The sequence below is a fragment of the Cylas formicarius genome, unplaced genomic scaffold (assembly GCF_029955315.1).
Source record: "Cylas formicarius isolate icCylForm1 unplaced genomic scaffold, icCylForm1.1 PGA_scaffold_2__14_contigs__length_35257938, whole genome shotgun sequence".
Lineage (NCBI taxonomy): Eukaryota > Metazoa > Arthropoda > Insecta > Coleoptera > Brentidae > Cylas > Cylas formicarius.
Window position 1 is genome coordinate 32,955,170 of NW_026844319.1, and position 17,631 is coordinate 32,972,800.

General features: G+C 35.9%; 4 protein-coding genes across 5 annotated transcripts; 2 read left to right on the forward strand and 2 right to left on the reverse strand.

Moving 5' to 3' along the window:
* Positions 1-158: 158 nt before the first annotated feature.
* Positions 159-16,996, forward strand: LOC132698784 (F-actin-uncapping protein LRRC16A). 2 transcript variants are annotated; one of them, XM_060665042.1, is made up of 22 exons: positions 159-334; positions 939-1,036; positions 2,919-2,969; positions 3,028-3,237; positions 3,290-3,519; positions 3,576-3,835; positions 3,884-4,071; positions 4,135-4,212; positions 4,848-5,029; positions 5,759-5,910; positions 5,972-6,557; positions 7,448-7,676; positions 7,738-7,913; positions 8,937-9,159; positions 9,227-9,247; positions 9,324-9,540; positions 9,650-9,729; positions 10,514-10,685; positions 11,132-11,332; positions 12,328-12,561; positions 12,704-12,762; positions 15,713-16,996. In XM_060665042.1, exons 1-22 carry the CDS (start codon positions 298-300, stop codon positions 15,809-15,811), a joined length of 3,783 nt encoding a protein of 1,260 aa, XP_060521025.1. In that variant the 5' UTR covers positions 159-297; the 3' UTR covers positions 15,812-16,996. The 2 variants fall into 2 exon arrangements, with proteins under 2 accessions (XP_060521025.1, XP_060521026.1); XM_060665043.1 differs by having other exon boundaries at positions 9,324-9,522.
* LOC132698786 (DNA/RNA-binding protein KIN17) lies at positions 1,210-2,891 on the forward strand. The gene has a single exon (XM_060665047.1). It carries the CDS (start codon positions 1,466-1,468, stop codon positions 2,627-2,629), a length of 1,164 nt encoding a protein of 387 aa, XP_060521030.1. The 5' UTR covers positions 1,210-1,465; the 3' UTR covers positions 2,630-2,891.
* Positions 7,924-8,783, reverse strand: LOC132698788 (adenylate kinase isoenzyme 6). Its single transcript, XM_060665050.1, has one exon. The coding sequence runs from the start codon at positions 8,508-8,510 to the stop codon at positions 7,953-7,955; it is 558 nt and encodes a 185-aa protein (XP_060521033.1). The 5' UTR covers positions 8,511-8,783; the 3' UTR covers positions 7,924-7,952.
* On the reverse strand, positions 16,861-17,578 carry LOC132698789 (GEL complex subunit OPTI). Its single transcript, XM_060665051.1, has 4 exons — positions 17,392-17,578; positions 17,235-17,338; positions 17,052-17,181; positions 16,861-16,995 (listed from the first exon to the last, which is right to left on the reverse strand). Exons 1-4 carry the CDS (start codon positions 17,494-17,496, stop codon positions 16,942-16,944), a joined length of 393 nt encoding a protein of 130 aa, XP_060521034.1. The 5' UTR covers positions 17,497-17,578; the 3' UTR covers positions 16,861-16,941.
* Between the last annotated feature and the right edge of the window lie 53 nt (positions 17,579-17,631).

Sequence of the window (17,631 nt, forward strand, 5' to 3'; positions counted from 1 at the left end):
CACTTTTTCGGCGATTGCTTAATTTTTATTTGAGCAGAACGATTCATTGGAACGAATAAAAGAACATACTTGCAACTTCTTCTTTACTCAGCTTGGAATTTAGCAAAGGTCAAAGCTTTTAGGGAATTTCGTTGAATGGCACAGTCGCAAAAATAAAACCCACTAAACCTCTGCTCCAAACCCCGGAAAATGACAGTGACAGTTAAAAGAAGTTTTATTATGTTCTGACAATTATAAATAATAAAATGGTTAATTGAATTTATTTTTAAATGTGTTTGTGTTGTGAATGTTTGAATTATGTCTACCCGATCGCAGCTCACCAAGGATTTAAACGGTAAGATTTGTTTCACTCAGAAAATACCGGAAAATTGTGTTTACAGTGTCTTGCGAGGGGAGTGTCTAAAACGACAAAAGTTTCTTGTTTATAAAAACCAGTTTGTTATTATTTACGGTTTCGATCTGGCAGGCAACCAGAAATTAATTGCCGAGAAAAATGCTTGTTACTCATGCCTGAAATGATTCATTATTTTTTATCTTTGTTCAATTCTTGGAATTATTTCTTAACAAATTTGATCTCCCCGGTTCAAAAATGACCCAGTGACCTTAAATTTAATGGTAATGAATTACAATTGAGCGTGATGCGATTAACAAAGCGCAATTTCAAATTTAGAAATTCGGAATGAAGAAATCACGCTATCAAGAATACCATTTGTGATACTTTATAATATTTACTTATCATGGAATTGTGTTTCTTTTGTCCTAAAAAAGGTATATATACGTAATTTGAAGCAAAGACAGGTTTTGTATAAACTATAAACTATAAAATAAATTGTTCACATACGTATAAACTTTGCTGAGTAATGCAAGGTCATATTTGACTTAATTAATGCATCGTTTTGTTTTTATCGCCACTTATGCATGTGATTTTTTTTAAGTAGAAAGCATCAAGTCTTCAGTGGGAAATAAAGTAAAAATACTTTTTAAAAATGTCGTTCGACTCGAGACCAAGGGAGACAAGACTGAAAATAGGGTCCTGGTAAGTAGCGGAGTTCAATAATCATTTGCGCTTTTGTTTATTGCTTTAACATTTCCGGTTCAAAATTACTCTACTGTGACCAAAATCGATAAGGTCTCATTTTTGAATTGCCGCCCAAATTTAGGGGATTTTTGTGAGTACGTTCTCGCGCAGTCCGTCCTTAAAGTTTCGCATTGAATTTGCCTGTTTTAAACGCATTTAATTTGGGGAATGTTGGCGGTAAAAGCTCGGTAATGTACCAAGAAACGCGAATAAACACGCGGGACGAGATTCTTCCGAGTTTTAGTTAGTTGATTTATTATTGTGGCATCACTGCGAAATGCAACAACTGTCATTTGTCGTTTTAATTGGATTGTTTTGCGATTGTTGTGAGACAATTGCCAATTTTTGTGTTTTGTAATAGTCAAAAAGTAACAACATATCATCAAAATGCCACGTGCAGAAGTGGGTACCCCGAAATATATCGCGAACAAAATGAAAGCCAAGGGGCTTCAGAAATTGCGGTGGTATTGTCAGATGTGCCAGAAACAGTGTAGAGACGAAAATGGGTTCAAGTGCCACACCATGTCGGAGTCCCATCAACGGCAGTTGCTATTATTTGCGGAAAATTCCAAGAGGTATATAGATGACTTTTCATTCGACTTCGCGAAAGGTTATATCTCAATTTTAAAAAGACAATTTGGTGGTAAAAGAGTGAATGCCAACAGAGTTTATCAAGAGTACATTTCTGATCGTAATCATATTCATATGAATGGCACTAGGTGGGTAACCCTAACGGGGTTTGTTAAATGGCTCGGCGGAACCGGTCAAGCTGTTGTTGATGAAACTGAAAAAGGTTGGTTTATTACGTACATAGACCGAAGTCCAGAAACTGTGGAAAAAGAAGAGAAAAAAAAGCGAAAACTAAAGATGGACAAAACTGATGAAGAAAAAACTATGGAGTTTATTGAAAAGCAAGTAAAATTTGCTTTAGAAAATTCTGGCCCTCCACCTGAGTCGGTGTATACTGAATTAGTGAGAGAAAATGAAGAGGAACCTTTGAAATTGGATCTTAATTTAAAGATAGAGAAAAAATTAACTGCAAGTCCTGTACCATTAGACAAGGTGTTTAAGAGACCCGCTGACGGGGCCACTAAATCAGAAATAAAAAAAGTTAAGATGGATCATAGAAAAAAGACGGCACTGGATGAAATAAAGGAAGAAGAGGAGATTAAAAAAGAAAAACAGAATCGGAAAGATTACTGGTTAGTTGAGGGTATTGTGGTCAAGGTTATGACAAAATCTTTAGGTGAAGAATATTACAAACAAAAAGGTGTTGTTCGGGAAGTGATAGATAGGTATGCGGCAATAGTGAAACTGTTAGAAAGTGGCAAGAAATTAAAATTAGATCAGCAGCATTTGGAAACTGTTATTCCTGCGATTGGAAAGCTAGTGAAGGTTGTCAATGGGGCGTACCGAGGAGAGACTGCTACGTTGTTATCTCTGGACGAAAAAAAATATTGCGTAAATATAGAAATCGCTTCTGGTCTTTTACAGGGACGTAAGGTCAATGGTGTGGAGTATGAAGACATTTGTAAATTACAAGACGCCTAATATGTTGTGTTACCATGTTTTAAGTGATAGAAGATATTGTTTCATTTAAAATGCAAAATATATTTTTTTTCTGTGATAAATATGTTTTTACTTTATTGCTACACTGTGACAACTAAACTTACTCAAATAAAAAAAAGGGGGCAGTGATCTAGTAGCTAGTACTGATTACATATAAACTTTTGAGCAATTAATAGTTGTACCATTCTGTCCCATTGAATAGCATTGTTTTGTTATTTTCTCTTTCAACCAAACTCTACATAGTGCAAAAAATAAACAATGAATTCTATAGGTATTTTCCCCATGTCGAATCCTTGTGCTCACAGCAAAGGTGCCAACAAAGGTAAGTATGCAAACTAGCTCTAAGTAATAGAGACCAAAACAAACTATAAATGTCGCAGATTGACACGCACTTCCACTACTTGGAAATACAAGCGTTGGAGAGCAAACGGGGTAACCAGTTAAGTTTAACGGTCAACGACAAGGTGTATTCTTTCCTTGTTGGTGAAGATTCGGCCTGCAGCATTGAGGTGGACAATATGATAGGTGCCCTGAACAATGCCATACGAAATATATTTCCTACGGTACCTCTGCAGCACATAATAAGAAAGGTGGACGTGGCTAGTATGTCGAGTCCGTCGATTAATGGTTTATCATTTATAGCTCGAGGTCATACCAAACACTAGGCTGCAGCAATTAAGAGACTTGGAGGCTATAGCGAGTAGCAGGAGGGAAGTCGGACCGTGTGGAGGATTTTCTACTCAATACGCGTGCTATTGCGATTACCACGGTATGACATACAGGGAGGAAGTGGCGTGGGACGTCGATAACATCTACGTGTCACTAAATACTCGCGAATTGAACTTAAAGGATTTCGAGTATTTAGATCAAAAGTAAAATGGTTTATTGATTACGGCGATCGGTGCAAATCTATAAAGTAAATTTTCAGAGATTTGATACCTATCATCAGCGCCCTCGAATATAACACCTGGTTCACCAAATTGAGGGCGAATCAAATCAAGCTGTCCCACGACAATATGGATAAAATACTCCACATTTTGCGCAAGTCGCTAAACTTGGAGGAGTTGTATGTTGACAATTTGGGACTTAAGGCGGATTTTGTAAACAAATTATCGAACACGCTGAAGCTGAATCCCGGCACTGCTCTGCATACTTTGGACTTATCTTACAATCCGATAGAGGATAAAGGTTCGCCGCCACCATGAAGAGTGGGAGGTATTATTTCTGGCCTTTTAGGTGCTTCCTATTTGGGACAAGGCGTTGGCAGGCTCAGCAAAGGATTCGTCCACTTAAACTTGGCCCATTGCGGCATTAGCTCTAAGGGTGTTAACAATATGGCAAACGCGCTTTGCGGCAACACGAGTAACTTTACAACGCTTACTTACCTCAATCTGAGCGGGAATAGTCTTAAGGACGACATTAGTGTAAGACCTACCCCCTTTAACTATCAATTTTGGAGTAGTTTGCGCTAAAAAAAATTGTTTCAGCATTTGCATAATTTTTTTTCTCAAGCGAACGCTCTCCAGCATATAGATATTTCGTCGACGGATGTAATTCTCGAAAATGTAAGTAAACGCCATTTAGTCAGCTAAATGATACTATATTGAAAACTATTTCCGTTATAAAATAAAATAAACTGAATTAGTGGCAACACTGTAAACGATATTTTTTTTTACATATAGGTATCATGACATAACTCGGAAAACCTGGAAAAATTAAATAAAAATTAGGCTTTAAATTATCGATAAGTCGGAAAGTGTTGTTTGAAAATTAATTGAATATGTTTGGGATTAGCTTTATGTTGTAAAAAATGACAACAAACAAATTCCGATTTAGGGAATCACTCCAACTAATTTTTAATTCACTGTATTCAATTAGTACAAAAATTGAGTCTAATCCAATACACACGCAAAGGTATGAAAGGTATAAAATTAAATATAAATATAAAATGGTTGTAACAATGCCATCCAAATACTTTTTTTTTATTAAAAATCCAATTTTACAAATTTACAAATTGAGATTGAGTATGAACTTTGATGATAAGTGTCATTTCAATTGATTGGTGTAAATAAATATTTGACTCTTGCCCTTGTTATAATGAACGAAACCATTGCATTAGCATTTTTTTGGCGGATTAAAAAAAAACTAACCCTTTCCCCCACTTTGACAGAATATGACGTGTTACACATTCCCATTTCAGCTTTTTGGTGCTCTAGTTAAGGGTTGTACTACTAATTTAGTCCACTTGAACGTGTCCAGAAATCCGTTTAGCAGTAAAAAAAGCAAAGAGGCTCCAATTTCGTTCAAGCAGTTCTTCAGTACAACCCTCAACCTCAAATACTTAAACATGTCCCATTGCAAGTTGCCTCAGGAAGCCCTGAAGTAAGTGCCCGAGCCCGCGCTGGTGAGGCTGGGGATATCAAAATTCATTACTTTAAGTTGTTAACGACTTTTGAGTGTAAAATAGTGTTATATGAGAAAAATGGGTATATTGTAATTTCGCAGAAAAAAAACTGCTTCGTTTTGGAGATACAGAATGTTGAAATATTTTGCTTTCAATTAAAAATTAAATTGTTTAATCAGTGGCGTTCGTGAGATGGTTTTAATTAATTTGGGTAATAAAAATGGTGGCACGCCAATGGTTTGTCGCAATTTTGTTAATAAATTTAGATACTATCGGTTCTAGACAAAACGGTGCCTCAGTTTTTTTCCCTAACACAAGCCGTTTTCAGGAAAATTCAATTTTTTTTTGCACGTGCACCGAATTTTATTATCTAAATTAATTTCAAATGATTTCACGAAAGCCACTGATTAAAGCAAAACAAGTTTACCTATGCTGTAAATTAGATTTTCTTAAAAATAAAGAGCGATTTTTTTCCGCGGTATTTCAACACCCTGTATCTCCGAATTTTGTGACATAAGTACATATAAACTTTTTCACTGTATTACAGAGCAAGCAGGAGTTGTAGGGTGCGTCAATACCACTAAGTATGAGACTTTTGTTTATCTGAAGTTTCAGACTTTTTGACAACTTGTTTGATATCCTCTGTCCGATAGTGTTCTTGGGTTCAAATGGCGGATCAAAAGTGTGAAACGAACATGTTGTTTCAGAAACTTATTGCTGGGATTGGCCTGTAACGAATTTACCAAAGAAATGAGTTTAGATATTAGTAATAATGGATTGGGCAGTCAGGGTGCCCACGTGCTAGAGTCGTGCATACACGGAGTTCGTTGTATCTCTAGTCTCGATATATCTGACAACAGTAAGTGATCGTGATTAAACTTTCTCACGCTATTCACCAAATCGTCTTCGGGGATTTCTAGATATGGATTCCGATTTGTGTAACGTCGTCCTAGCCATAAGTAAGAATAAATCGTTGAAGCACCTCAACATGGGCCGCAGCATGAAAAAACACATGTCCCTGATAATGGATTCGGTGGTGCAAATAGTCCAAGACGACGAGTGTCTGTTACAGTCCTTAGTGGTGCCCGATTGTAGATTAAGATCGGACCTTTTCAATTTATTAAACGCCCTAGGCGACAACAAGTCATTAGAATTATTAGATATTAGTGGTAATTTGATAGGCGATTCTGGTGCTAGACTGTTAGCTAAAGCGCTGCAGATCAACAGTAAACTACGTACAATCATATTGGATAGGAATAATATTACGTTGCAAGGGTACAACGATTTGGCGTACGCCCTTGAAAGCAATAGAACCGTGCAATATATACCGTTCCCGATATTCGACGTTACGCCATGCATGAAAGCGTCCGCGGAAAGAACGGATACTGTGATGAGGAAAATTCAGGATCTTTTGAATCGTAACGTTTCCTATAAGCAACACATGACGAAGGTGATGCCTTTGCAGGCCGGATTCTTACTGACATCGAAACAGCAGGCGCTAGATAGGTACCTAAATGGCGATAGTGAGCTAGATCTAAACTGGAATAGCAAAAAGACGGCTAGTTAAGGGGATTGTTCCCTTTATCTCGCTAAATTTGTGTAGAGTTCGCCCAACGATATACCGTTTTTACGACATAATACGCATAATACGTAACTTTGCTTAATTTTTTATGAAGATCTAACCGCAGGCAAGTTGCATCGGGAGATTCTTCCCTTATTATGCTGCGAAAAATCCATTCTTTAAAATGTTTATTATAAATATAAATGAAGAAGTAAGTTTGTTAGAATATGTATAAAAAAAAGTTGTTCTATGTTCTATTTTTTACACTTCATGTCTAATTAATTCTATTGCCTTAGAACTAAATTTCGGTGAGGCGTTTATTCTTCTTAAACTGGGTTTTAGCTGTCCCCATATCAGTTCTATCGGATTCACATTGCAGTGATATGGTGGAAGACGTTGAATCTCCGCTCCAACTTGTTCCAAAACGGCTAATTTTAGCGAAAAAACTGAATAGACCATTTTTGTTTGGAGTTGATCAGGCTATCTACTTTTTTGTATTATTTAAATAAACTAAAACGGTTTCACGAACATCAAACAAAAATATAAATTTGTTTTTAGGTGCTAACCGCTTAGTATGACAAAGAAAGCAATCCTCGTGACATCTGTCTCGCTCTAAATAAAATAATCCATATTGGCTGCATTATCAGGGCCATTCCAGTTCGATAGAATGAGTTCACTGCATAGCGATAGTATAAGAAAGAAAACCAGGCAACCCATAGAATTGTGCCCCACAGAATTGATTGAAATGTTCTTTGCTTTTCACGGTGGCCGCAATAAATGTTGTCCGGTCTTCTTTGGAAACCATATTTAAAGCTTTAAACACATTTACATTTAGGTTAGTTTCCCAAACTCAGGAGGCCATTAACAGTTTGGTCGCCGATTCCATAAATTCAAACAACGATATAAATCACGCGACCGACGTCATACAGGACGCGGAAAATTGCAAGCAGCTGCTGGTGAGGTTGCAAGAAGTGGCGCAGCACAGAAACGACAAAAACCCGGTGGAGGAGAAATTGCATCATGTATCCAATGAAATTTACACTAGTATATGTGAATATATTCAGGTATCAACTCGTCTTGGCTAAAATAGGATGTCCAAATTGTATATTTTTGCAATGCTTTTAGACAACTGCAGATAAAATGCTGAAATGCTGCAAGGAGCAGTGCCCTTATGTGTTGCACGATGACCAAACAGTACAAGACATTAAAAAAGAGTGTAAAAGGAAAAAAAACATTCCATTGGATGTTGTGACCAGCTGTATTAAGCATCAAGCGGGAGTGGATATCATGAATAGGATAAGGTAAACACAAATTGTAGTTTGATCATGTTTTTCTACTTATCACGCACCGCTATTTTGAAACCACTGTTGCAGCCACAAGCAAATTGTTTCAATGTTTTTCTGCAAATCTTCAGATGACACACTGGTTAATTCCTGAACAATATCTTGCTTATAAGAATTGTTAGCTTCGTCCAAAATAACTTGAAAAATTTCACAGTCTATATTATCTTCCAGCTTTTTCCCGCTGTAACCTCTCCCCGTTAATCTATCATATAGTGTGGTGTTATCTGTTCTTAATACAAAGACGGCATCGAACCATCTTTCTGGAAAAAATTCGCAACTGTGATAATCGACGATATTGCCGCCCCGATTCATAGTTTCCTCCAAGCCGTCTAAAAGTTTATCCTCGTCTAATACCGGGCACTGGTACACCTGGTCGTATTCTTCCAAGCAGTTATTGTCTTTTGCCACTTTGGATATTTCCAACCACTGCATGCCCGTTAATTCGGAGAGTTTTTTGCACAGCGTCGATTTTCCAACGCCCGGCGTGCCAGTTACCAGTACGTTCGGCGCTTCCCGCTTAGTGCTCGCGTTACATTCCATCACTTCGTTTTCCATTTAGGCAGTTTAATTTTAACAACGCGAACAACGCATGTTTACAACTTAGGTTAGGTTGAAAATAGAACGAAGAAGAAATTTTACGGGGAGCGATCACTAACGATCACGTTGAACTAAGTAAAGCGTTTTCTGTTATTTTTGTTTCGTTTGAAATCGTACATTTTATCCAAGACAACGAATATGAAATTAAAATAAGGAAATATTTCTTCTATTTCACCATTTGGCGAGTTCCATTTTCACGACATGAACAGCGCATGTTTACGATGTAGGTTAGGTTGTAAGCGGAATGAAGAAGAAATTTTACGGGGTAAAATAAAGCATTTACGTTATTTTCTTATTGTTTGAAGTCTCAAAGCGCAAGTTTAAACGAAAACGAGACATGTGTAGTTAAAATGAGAAGAATTTTCGAGGGCAATTTTCTTCTAGGGAATTAAACTTGACTATGGCGTCGCAGTTATCGGAGCAGGTAACCGACGAAGTGTACGAGGCGCTGATGAAAAGTTATAAGATATTAGTGGGCGACGCGAGCGCGATTAGGATAGATTCGCCCCTTCGTCGATCTAGGTTAAGCAGCTCGGGTAGTTCGCGTCACGGGGCGAGCGATATTTCGATTACCGACAGCAGCCACCAGAGCGACCACTCACCAATGGTAAGGTGTAACTCGGACAGTGTCGTTTCGCCTTTATAAAACTTGTATTTTTTTCGTTTTCATGCAGTTATTGGAGTATTTGAACTTAGTAAGTACGGGTGTTTTTGCGACTTTGATTTCTAAAGTTCAGTGTTTGGTAGTTAATTTAATTAATATTTGTTTAGGCAACTCCCCACCTCTCCGTGAAACGAAAGAGCGTGCACGGACGCAAATTAAGACCCAAATCGGTCGTAGACAGCGTGGAAGGCCTGTCCGCCGACGATATACCAAGCCTTCTTCCCTCGTTGCCCGGCAACTCTGAAGAAGAAGATTCGGTTACCGAATTGCCCAACGCCAGTCACCACCTCCAACATCTAGTGAAAGGTATTTTTCTGAATAAAGGTTAGTTTCGCACCTCCATTACCATCTTTTCTTGCGTTAATCAAAATCATTTTTTCATCAATTGGGAGTTTTGGGCAACGATTTTCGACGGCTTTAATATTGTTTCAAGGTCGTCCGAGGAGAGCGAAAACTAGAGCGCCTACGAGGCCGGTGGTTAAGCCGCCTGACGTGACGGACTCGGTGTCTCAGGTAAATGTCAAAAAAAAAAAATAATTTTTGAAAAAATTAAAAAAAAAAATCCGTTTACTATCAAGCCTTCAAGTATGTTAAAGGGGTCACAATTTTTTTTTAATTACTTCTTTAACTGTTTAGGATACCTATACGAAATTTAAACCACAAATACCCTTGGTTGGGTCATAAAAGTTACCGGTGAGAAAATTTTAAAATTTTGAATAGGAGCTTTGAGAAAGGGGGGCACTTATTTAGCAAAGAATTGTTTTATGGCGATATATATTTTTTCCATAAAAACGATGTTCTCGTTTAAAGTTAAAACAAATACTGGGTCTCGAGTTATTTGAGGTTTTAACGTGTAATTGTGTCTGAATTAACAAATCATTTTATGTTATTTTCATATGTGAGAACCAACCATCTCGCGGAATAATAATAATTGTGTAACTTTTATGGGCTAGTCAAATGTGTTTGTGGTCTAAATTTCAATTAGCCAAGCTAAACCATTTCGGTGATAAGTTAAAAAAAAACCTTTTTGAATTCTGAAGGAAGTGTTTTCTAACTACTTATTTTATTAATCTTTATTATATTTTTTTTATTATAGTTTATATTTATTTTATTTAACCTTCGTTTTTTACGCCGTTCATCGTATAATAACAGTATTATTTCATGCGGAATGAGATGTTAAGTTGTAAATTATTAGTTTCCCTTTTCTTCTATTAAAAGTTGGAAAAACTGTGGCCTATAGTTAATAACGATTAAGAATCGACAGACGTTTCTCGAACTATCTTATTGTCGTCGTCAGGATTTGGTCGAAGGTTTGGACACGTTCTTCCGCCCGGGTTCGGTGACTCCCACTTCGGACGACTGTCACTCGTTCCAAGCGGACGGTAGCCCCAATCACGAATTCGCGTCGCCCAATTTGAGCGATGACCGAAAAACTCCGAAACTCAGCCGGAACTCACCCCTGTTGAGAGGTAAACATAGTTTACCAAATTAGTGTTTAATTTATTTTAATAAATTTTATCTAGGTTAGGTTTTAAACGCGATCTAACTGCGTTTTTGTTATCTACCGTTGAATTTTTACTTCTCTCGTTGGATTAAACTCGGATCAAAGTAATTTTTAAGGCTATATATAATAATAATCTATAATTCTAACCTAACAGTCCGAAAAGTAATTTCTGGTGTCAATCTTTCAATTCTAACTCTAACCTAAAATTCTCAAACAAAACGATTTAACTGATTTATTTTGTTCCTGCTTCATATTTAGATTATTATTATTATTATTATTATTATTAGAAAAGGATTTAGATATTGTGAAATTTATAGACTTTGGTTTGGACTTTCATCCTCCAACTGGAGTCACTTCCAAAGTATTTCTATATTATTGTCCTTGCTTTAAATTGTATTATTATGTTGAAAGGCTTGATGACGCCCACTCCAAGGTCAAGGTCGATCGATAACTTGGAAAAGTTTTCACCGTCGTCGTTACGGAAAAACACCGGCGATTCACCTCTGAGTAGGAGGCTGACAGGCGAGAGTTTGCTGAGTCAGGAAAGCAGCGACGGCAGTTTGGCGGCCGAAACGTCATTCGATCATTCGCCAAGCAGCACTCTATCTAAAGGTACCCTCATCGATGATTATGTAAAAAAAATGCGATTTAAACTTTACAAATACTTCAGAATGTTAGTGTGTACAAAGGACTGTTTAACTTCAGCTGCGTATATTACGTTTTGTTCAATTTTGACGTACTTGACTCTTCTTCTTTTTTGCTTTTCCTTAAAGTGGGCACGTCAACCAAGGACATTCGCCCATTACCGACGTACTTGCCTCTCCAAATTTTATTAATGTATATGTTCTATTTTTTTTCAAAGAAACTGCCACAGGCTACTGTAATACTATTTACAAAACTTCTGGATTCCTCCTGCATCAGTTGTTGTTGTGTCGAACTTGATAACGTTTCGCCAATTATTCCGAAAAAGTTTCAGTTAAGCCCAGAAGTTTTGTAAATGGTAATATATTCATTATAGTAATAAATAATGCTAGTGCTTTTATTAGCATGAATTAGTGTAGCTTCTAAAGGGTTTCTTTTGATTGACTGAATGAGAAATCACTGACCCCAAGCTCCTCCAGTTAAGTACTGAACTTAACCCAACATTGTGCGTGAAGACATTTTTTTAGTGGAATATGCGCGGATTAATTTGTTTAAACTATTTTTTTTTTATTTTATCTTCAATCCGGTTCTGGTGACGGCGCCTGACTGTTCAAATTGAAGATAATCAAAAATTTGAAACGAATAAAATTCATCAGCAAAAATGTCATCAAAGGCTATAGCTTATCGTCTGGGGATAATCTAAAGGAACAATGGCTCCTTGCGCAACTTCATAAAATAATAATAAACAATAAGAAGAAGAGGATGTTTTGTTACTATGAATGTACCCGGCTCAGGCTTAAGGTTGGGAAAGAAAAGCACCTTGCAAGGTGTTTTCGAATTACTGTTTCTTTTCTAATATACATTTGTTACGGATCCACTGTGCATAATTTCGAAACCACAAAAAATAACAATTTGTTTACCAAGTTTTCCGAACTGATATTTAATATTTTTAATTTATATTGCAGAAGATTCGGAGTCGACTAAATTTCTCAAATTGAAACCGTCGCCGGCAGTGGCGCCCAAACCTAGGCCCTGGTCGATGGTCAATTCGGAAGCGAAATCGGGGGACCTGCTCAGTGACGGCTCGTCGCCTAACAATTCGACCGGTAATACACCGGACTCGGCCGAAGCCCTCGACAGCTCCGAGTCCTCGTCGATAGATCGCCGAATATCCAAGGATATTAAACTGAAACGTGGAGGTAACTATATTTTTAAAACAACCTCCGATTACACCATAGGCGCACATCATTTTTTCACGGCACTGCTTTGGCTTTTTTTATATTTTTTACGTTTTTTTGTTTAGGTTATTTACCGTTATTCTTTTTCTTTGTTTTCATCAAGGTATTTTGCAGAATTATTTCCCAGAACGAGGCGATTTCAAGTTTTTATCCCGTTATAAGGTAATTTTGATTTTGCTTTTGCCAGTTCGCCATTTATTATCATTTTTCGCCATGATTTGCATCGATCGGTTTTCTCTACATGCATTATTGCCAAGATAATGGGACGGAGTTTCCTCTCCTTCCCCAAAACGTTTTTGAAAAGTGTCCACAAGAAAGATTGTTTTTATTTAATTAAAGTGAGACTGAAAATGTTATTAAAGTGAAATGTTGGATAAGCCTGATAGATGTCGCACCAAATAACCTGGTGACACTTTAACGTTTCCTGTCGGCCCTTTTGGACTTCAACTTACCATTGGTAAACTGCAAATCTTGAGTTGAACGTTTTTTTTTTTTAAATATTTTGCATACTTTTTGAAACATGGTGTTTAACGTAAAATTTTTAAATATGTTTCTTGGGTTAGTAATGTTTTAATTTGAGGTTATTAAAAATATCAATTTGGGGAAATTGAATTGAAAGCGTCGCCATTTTGCAGCTTTACCGTTTCCTGTCCGCCCTTTTGTACTTCAACTTAAACCATTGCGGAACTGTTTTTATCTACGATCCTCGTCGTTGAGGTCGGACGTTTTTTTGAAGGTTTTGTGGTTAAAAAATCTGTAATCAAAACTAATATTCAAAATATAAATCTATTTCGCATAATTTTTGAAAAATGGCGTTTAACGTACAAAATGTTAAATATGTATCTTGGATTGGTAATGTTTTAACTTGAGGTTATTATAAATATCAATTTGGAGAGTCTGTCCCACTTGAAAAATCAATGAATTGAATGATTGATTGAACACCAAAAGCATCACCATCTTGCAAATTTAACGTTTCCTGTCGGCCCTTTTGAACTTCAACTTACCATTGGTAAACTGCCAATCTCACCGTTGGAGTTGAACGTTTTTTTTTTTTTTTTTAAATATTTTTCATACTTTTTGAAACATGGTGTTTAACGTAAAATTTTTAAATATGTTTCTTCGGTTAGTAATGTTTTAATTTGAGGTTATTAAAAATATCAATTTGGAGAAATTGAATTGAAAGCGTCGCCATTTTGCAGCTTTAACGTTTCCTGTCCGCCCTTTTGTACTTCAACTTACACCATTGCGGAACTGTTTTTATCTACGACCCTCGTCGTTGAGGTTGGACGTTTTTTTGAAGGTTTTGTGGTTAAAAAATCTGTAATCAAAACTAATATTCAAAATATAAATCTATTTCGCATAATTTTTGAAAAATGGCGTTTAACGTACAAAATGTTAAATATGTATCTTGGATTGGTAATGTTTTAACTTGAGGTTATTATAAATATCAATTTGGAGAGTCTGTCCCACTTGAAAAATCAATGAATTGAATGATTGATTGAACACCAAAAGCATCACCATCTTGCAAATTTAACGTTTCCTGTCGGCCCTTTTGAACTTCAACTTACCATTGGTAAACTGCCAATCTCACCGTTGGAGTTGAACGTTTTTTTTTTTTTTTAAATATTTTTCATACTTTTTGAAACATGGTGTTTAACGTAAAATTTTTAAATATGTTTCTTCGGTTAGTAATGTTTTAATTTGAGGTTATTAAAAATATCAATTTGGAGAAATTGAATTGAAAGCGTCGCCATTTTGCAGCTTTAACGTTTCCTGTCCGCCCTTTTGTACTTCAACTTACACCATTGCGGAACTGTTTTTATCTACGATCCTCGTCGTTGAGGTTGGACGTTTTTTTGAAGGTTTTGTGGTTAAAAAATCTGCAATCAAAACTAATATTCAAAATATAAATCTATTTCGCATAATTTTTGAAAAATGGCGTTTAACGTACAAAATGTTAAATATGTATCTTGGATTGGTAATGTTTTAACTTGAGGTTATTATAAATATCAATTTGGAGAGTCTGTCCCACTTGAAAAATCAATGAATTGAATGATTGATTGAACACCAAAAGCATCACCATCTTGCAAATTTAACGTTTCCTGTCGGCCCTTTTGAACTTCAACTTACCATTGGTAAACTGCCAATCTCACCGTTGGAGTTGAACGTTTTTTTTTTTTTTTTAAATATTTTTCATACTTTTTGAAACATGGTGTTTAACGTAAAATTTTTAAATATGTTTCTTCGGTTAGTAATGTTTTAATTTGAGGTTATTAAAAATATCAATTTGGAGAAATTGAATTGAAAGCGTCGCCATTTTGCAGCTTTACCGTTTCCTGTCCGCCCTTTTGTACTTCAACTTAAACCATTGCGGAACTGTTTTTATCTACGATCCTCGTCGTTGAGGTCGGACGTTTTTTTGAAGGTTTTGTGGTTAAAAAATCTGTAATCAAAACTAATATTCAAAACATAAATCTATTTCGCATAATTTTTGAAAAATGGCGTTTAACGTACAAAATGTTAAATATGTATCTTGGATTGGTAATGTTTTAACTTGAGGTTATTATAAATATCAATTTGGAGTCTGTCCCACTTGAAAAAATTAATGAATTGAATGATTGATTGAACACCAAAAGCATCACCATCTTGCAAATTTAACGTTTCCTGTCCGCCCTTTTGTACTTCAACTTACCATTTGCGGAACCAAAAACTAATATTCAAAATATAAATATATTTTGCATAATTTTGAAAACATGGCGTTTAACGTAAAAAATGTTCAATATATAATGTTTTAATTTGAGGTTATTATAAATATCAATTTGGAGCAACTCTGTCCCACTTGAGAAGATCATTGAATTGAATGAAATAATTATTTCAAATAATGTAAAAGGGAAAGTCCGATTGGTGTATCGCAAACCAAGGCATTGAACCGCGGGAGAGACCAGTAATGTTCGGTGTTGCCAAGTTGGCGAATTTAATTTTTTGTTGACGGTCCAGGGACTGGATGGCTTTTATGAACCATGATGATTCAATGTCTTTTGGTTTAAATCCGTTATCGAGCGAAAACGAATGGATTGGCTGATTTTTCTGTGTTCCATTTCATCCGTTGAAGGGGATAACGTGTAAACAGGGCCAGTCTTCAAACAGCACTGAACGGAGAGACAACAATTTCAACTGTAGGGACACGGAGGATGCACATATTAGTAGATAGGGTGACTGTATGAGAAAAGTTCTTTCCATTTATCCTAAAAGAAAATCGGAAAATAGTCGTTAGACGTTTAAAAGTACATAGGCGTAGATTGAAAAGGGAAAAAAATTAAGGGTTTCCTTGTTGTATTTTTGTTACCTTGGCTTTTACATTAGGCATATATTTTCTGACGAAAAGGAAATGAAATTCTTTAGGGCTCAAGTTCAAGCCGCCCGGTGCGATTAAATTTCGACTTGATTGTTGAACCAATTGGTTCAACAGTTTAATGAAGGTTTACGCTAAGGGGTTCAAAGTAGTGATAATTCACGACTGCCATATAAAGTTTTATTATAAAATGGATAACTCACAATCCTTGGTGGTATAGTTTTTAGCGCCGCAAGATAATTTGCGCGAATGTAAAGAAAGTTTTTTTTTGCAAAAGTACCATATTCCAACAGCCATTTTGTCTAATTAGAATATATTCCTTTTTACAAAATTGTGATTGGTATTATATAGACTGAATACTTACAAAGATTTTTGTTTCCCTCTTATTGTCGAATCTTTGTTTTGGCATAAACAAATTTAAAATAATGATATGAGATAAGAAAATTTATGTCAAAATCTGGATGTGTAGATTTCACATTTTTAATTTTAACATAAGGTCGATATATTTTTAGACAAATGTGAAGTGTGATTTTTCTCCCTCTCTCTAATCTATTTGATTTGTGATAAATTGCATTTCAGTGTAGCCTATTATTACATGTATATAGAATGATTTTTAGAGGACATTCCACTGTTAGAGGTAAAGTATTAACTAAAAAATGTCTCAAATGGCCTAAAATCTCAAAAAAATGCGTCATTATGTGGCAGAAAGTCCTCGCGATTTCCTCTTGTCTGAGTTATTTTATTCTTTTGTGTTGTTAAATTTATATTTTGTACATCTATGCTTCCATTTATGTAGTAATCCTTTTTATACTTTAAAATAAAGTATTCAGTAATATATTGTTTCATTTAACTTCCATTATTATTTAAACATTAGCTCCGAACTCAATTTTTATTGTAATTTGCTTATCAGATGACATAAATTAACAAAAACTGATGAACTATACATAATGGAATATTTACAGCAGCATTAAAATTCTAAATTCTATTTATCAGAGTATTTCCGGTTCTCCATAAAGCCCTGAATATATAATGATCCATGTAACCTGCAATGTAAAACATTAGATTGGGCTCCCTTAATGCACACACTTTGTTTTTTTACCAAAAAGCCCGCAAAAGAAGTCATAAACCCTTCTTTCGTGAGTTCCCAAGCGCCGCCGTAATCCTCTTCGTCCACATTTTGAAAACTACTGAAATACACGTAAATTATTGCGGCGTTAAGCGTTACGAATCTGAAAGTAAATGCCATGAAAATTATATCAACTTTGTTTTTGAGGTTACATACAATACCAATCCCAAAAATCCTTTCAACGGAATTAATCCCCAAACAATACCGAGTATTATACCTATTACTTGTCTGGCCCAATAAATCACATCCAAAAATTCTTCCTGAAATCATCTTACTGGTAAATTGAGAATTGATGGAAGCTGACTTTACCTACTTTATCGGGCCATTCCGAATTGGAAGTAAGAGCTCTACTCCAAACCGAACTTGTTTGGTGTTTTATAGTTCCATTTCGTTCTGCAGTTTTACTTTTAGTGTTCATTTCTTTTTAATTGGAAAACATGCACCTACGTTCAAATAACCTTAACAAGGCAAGCCTTCACACTTCTTCTTAAGTCTACTGGCGAAGTTAACTAGGATCATCCGGCCAGTTGTGAAAAAGTATCTACCTGGGCAC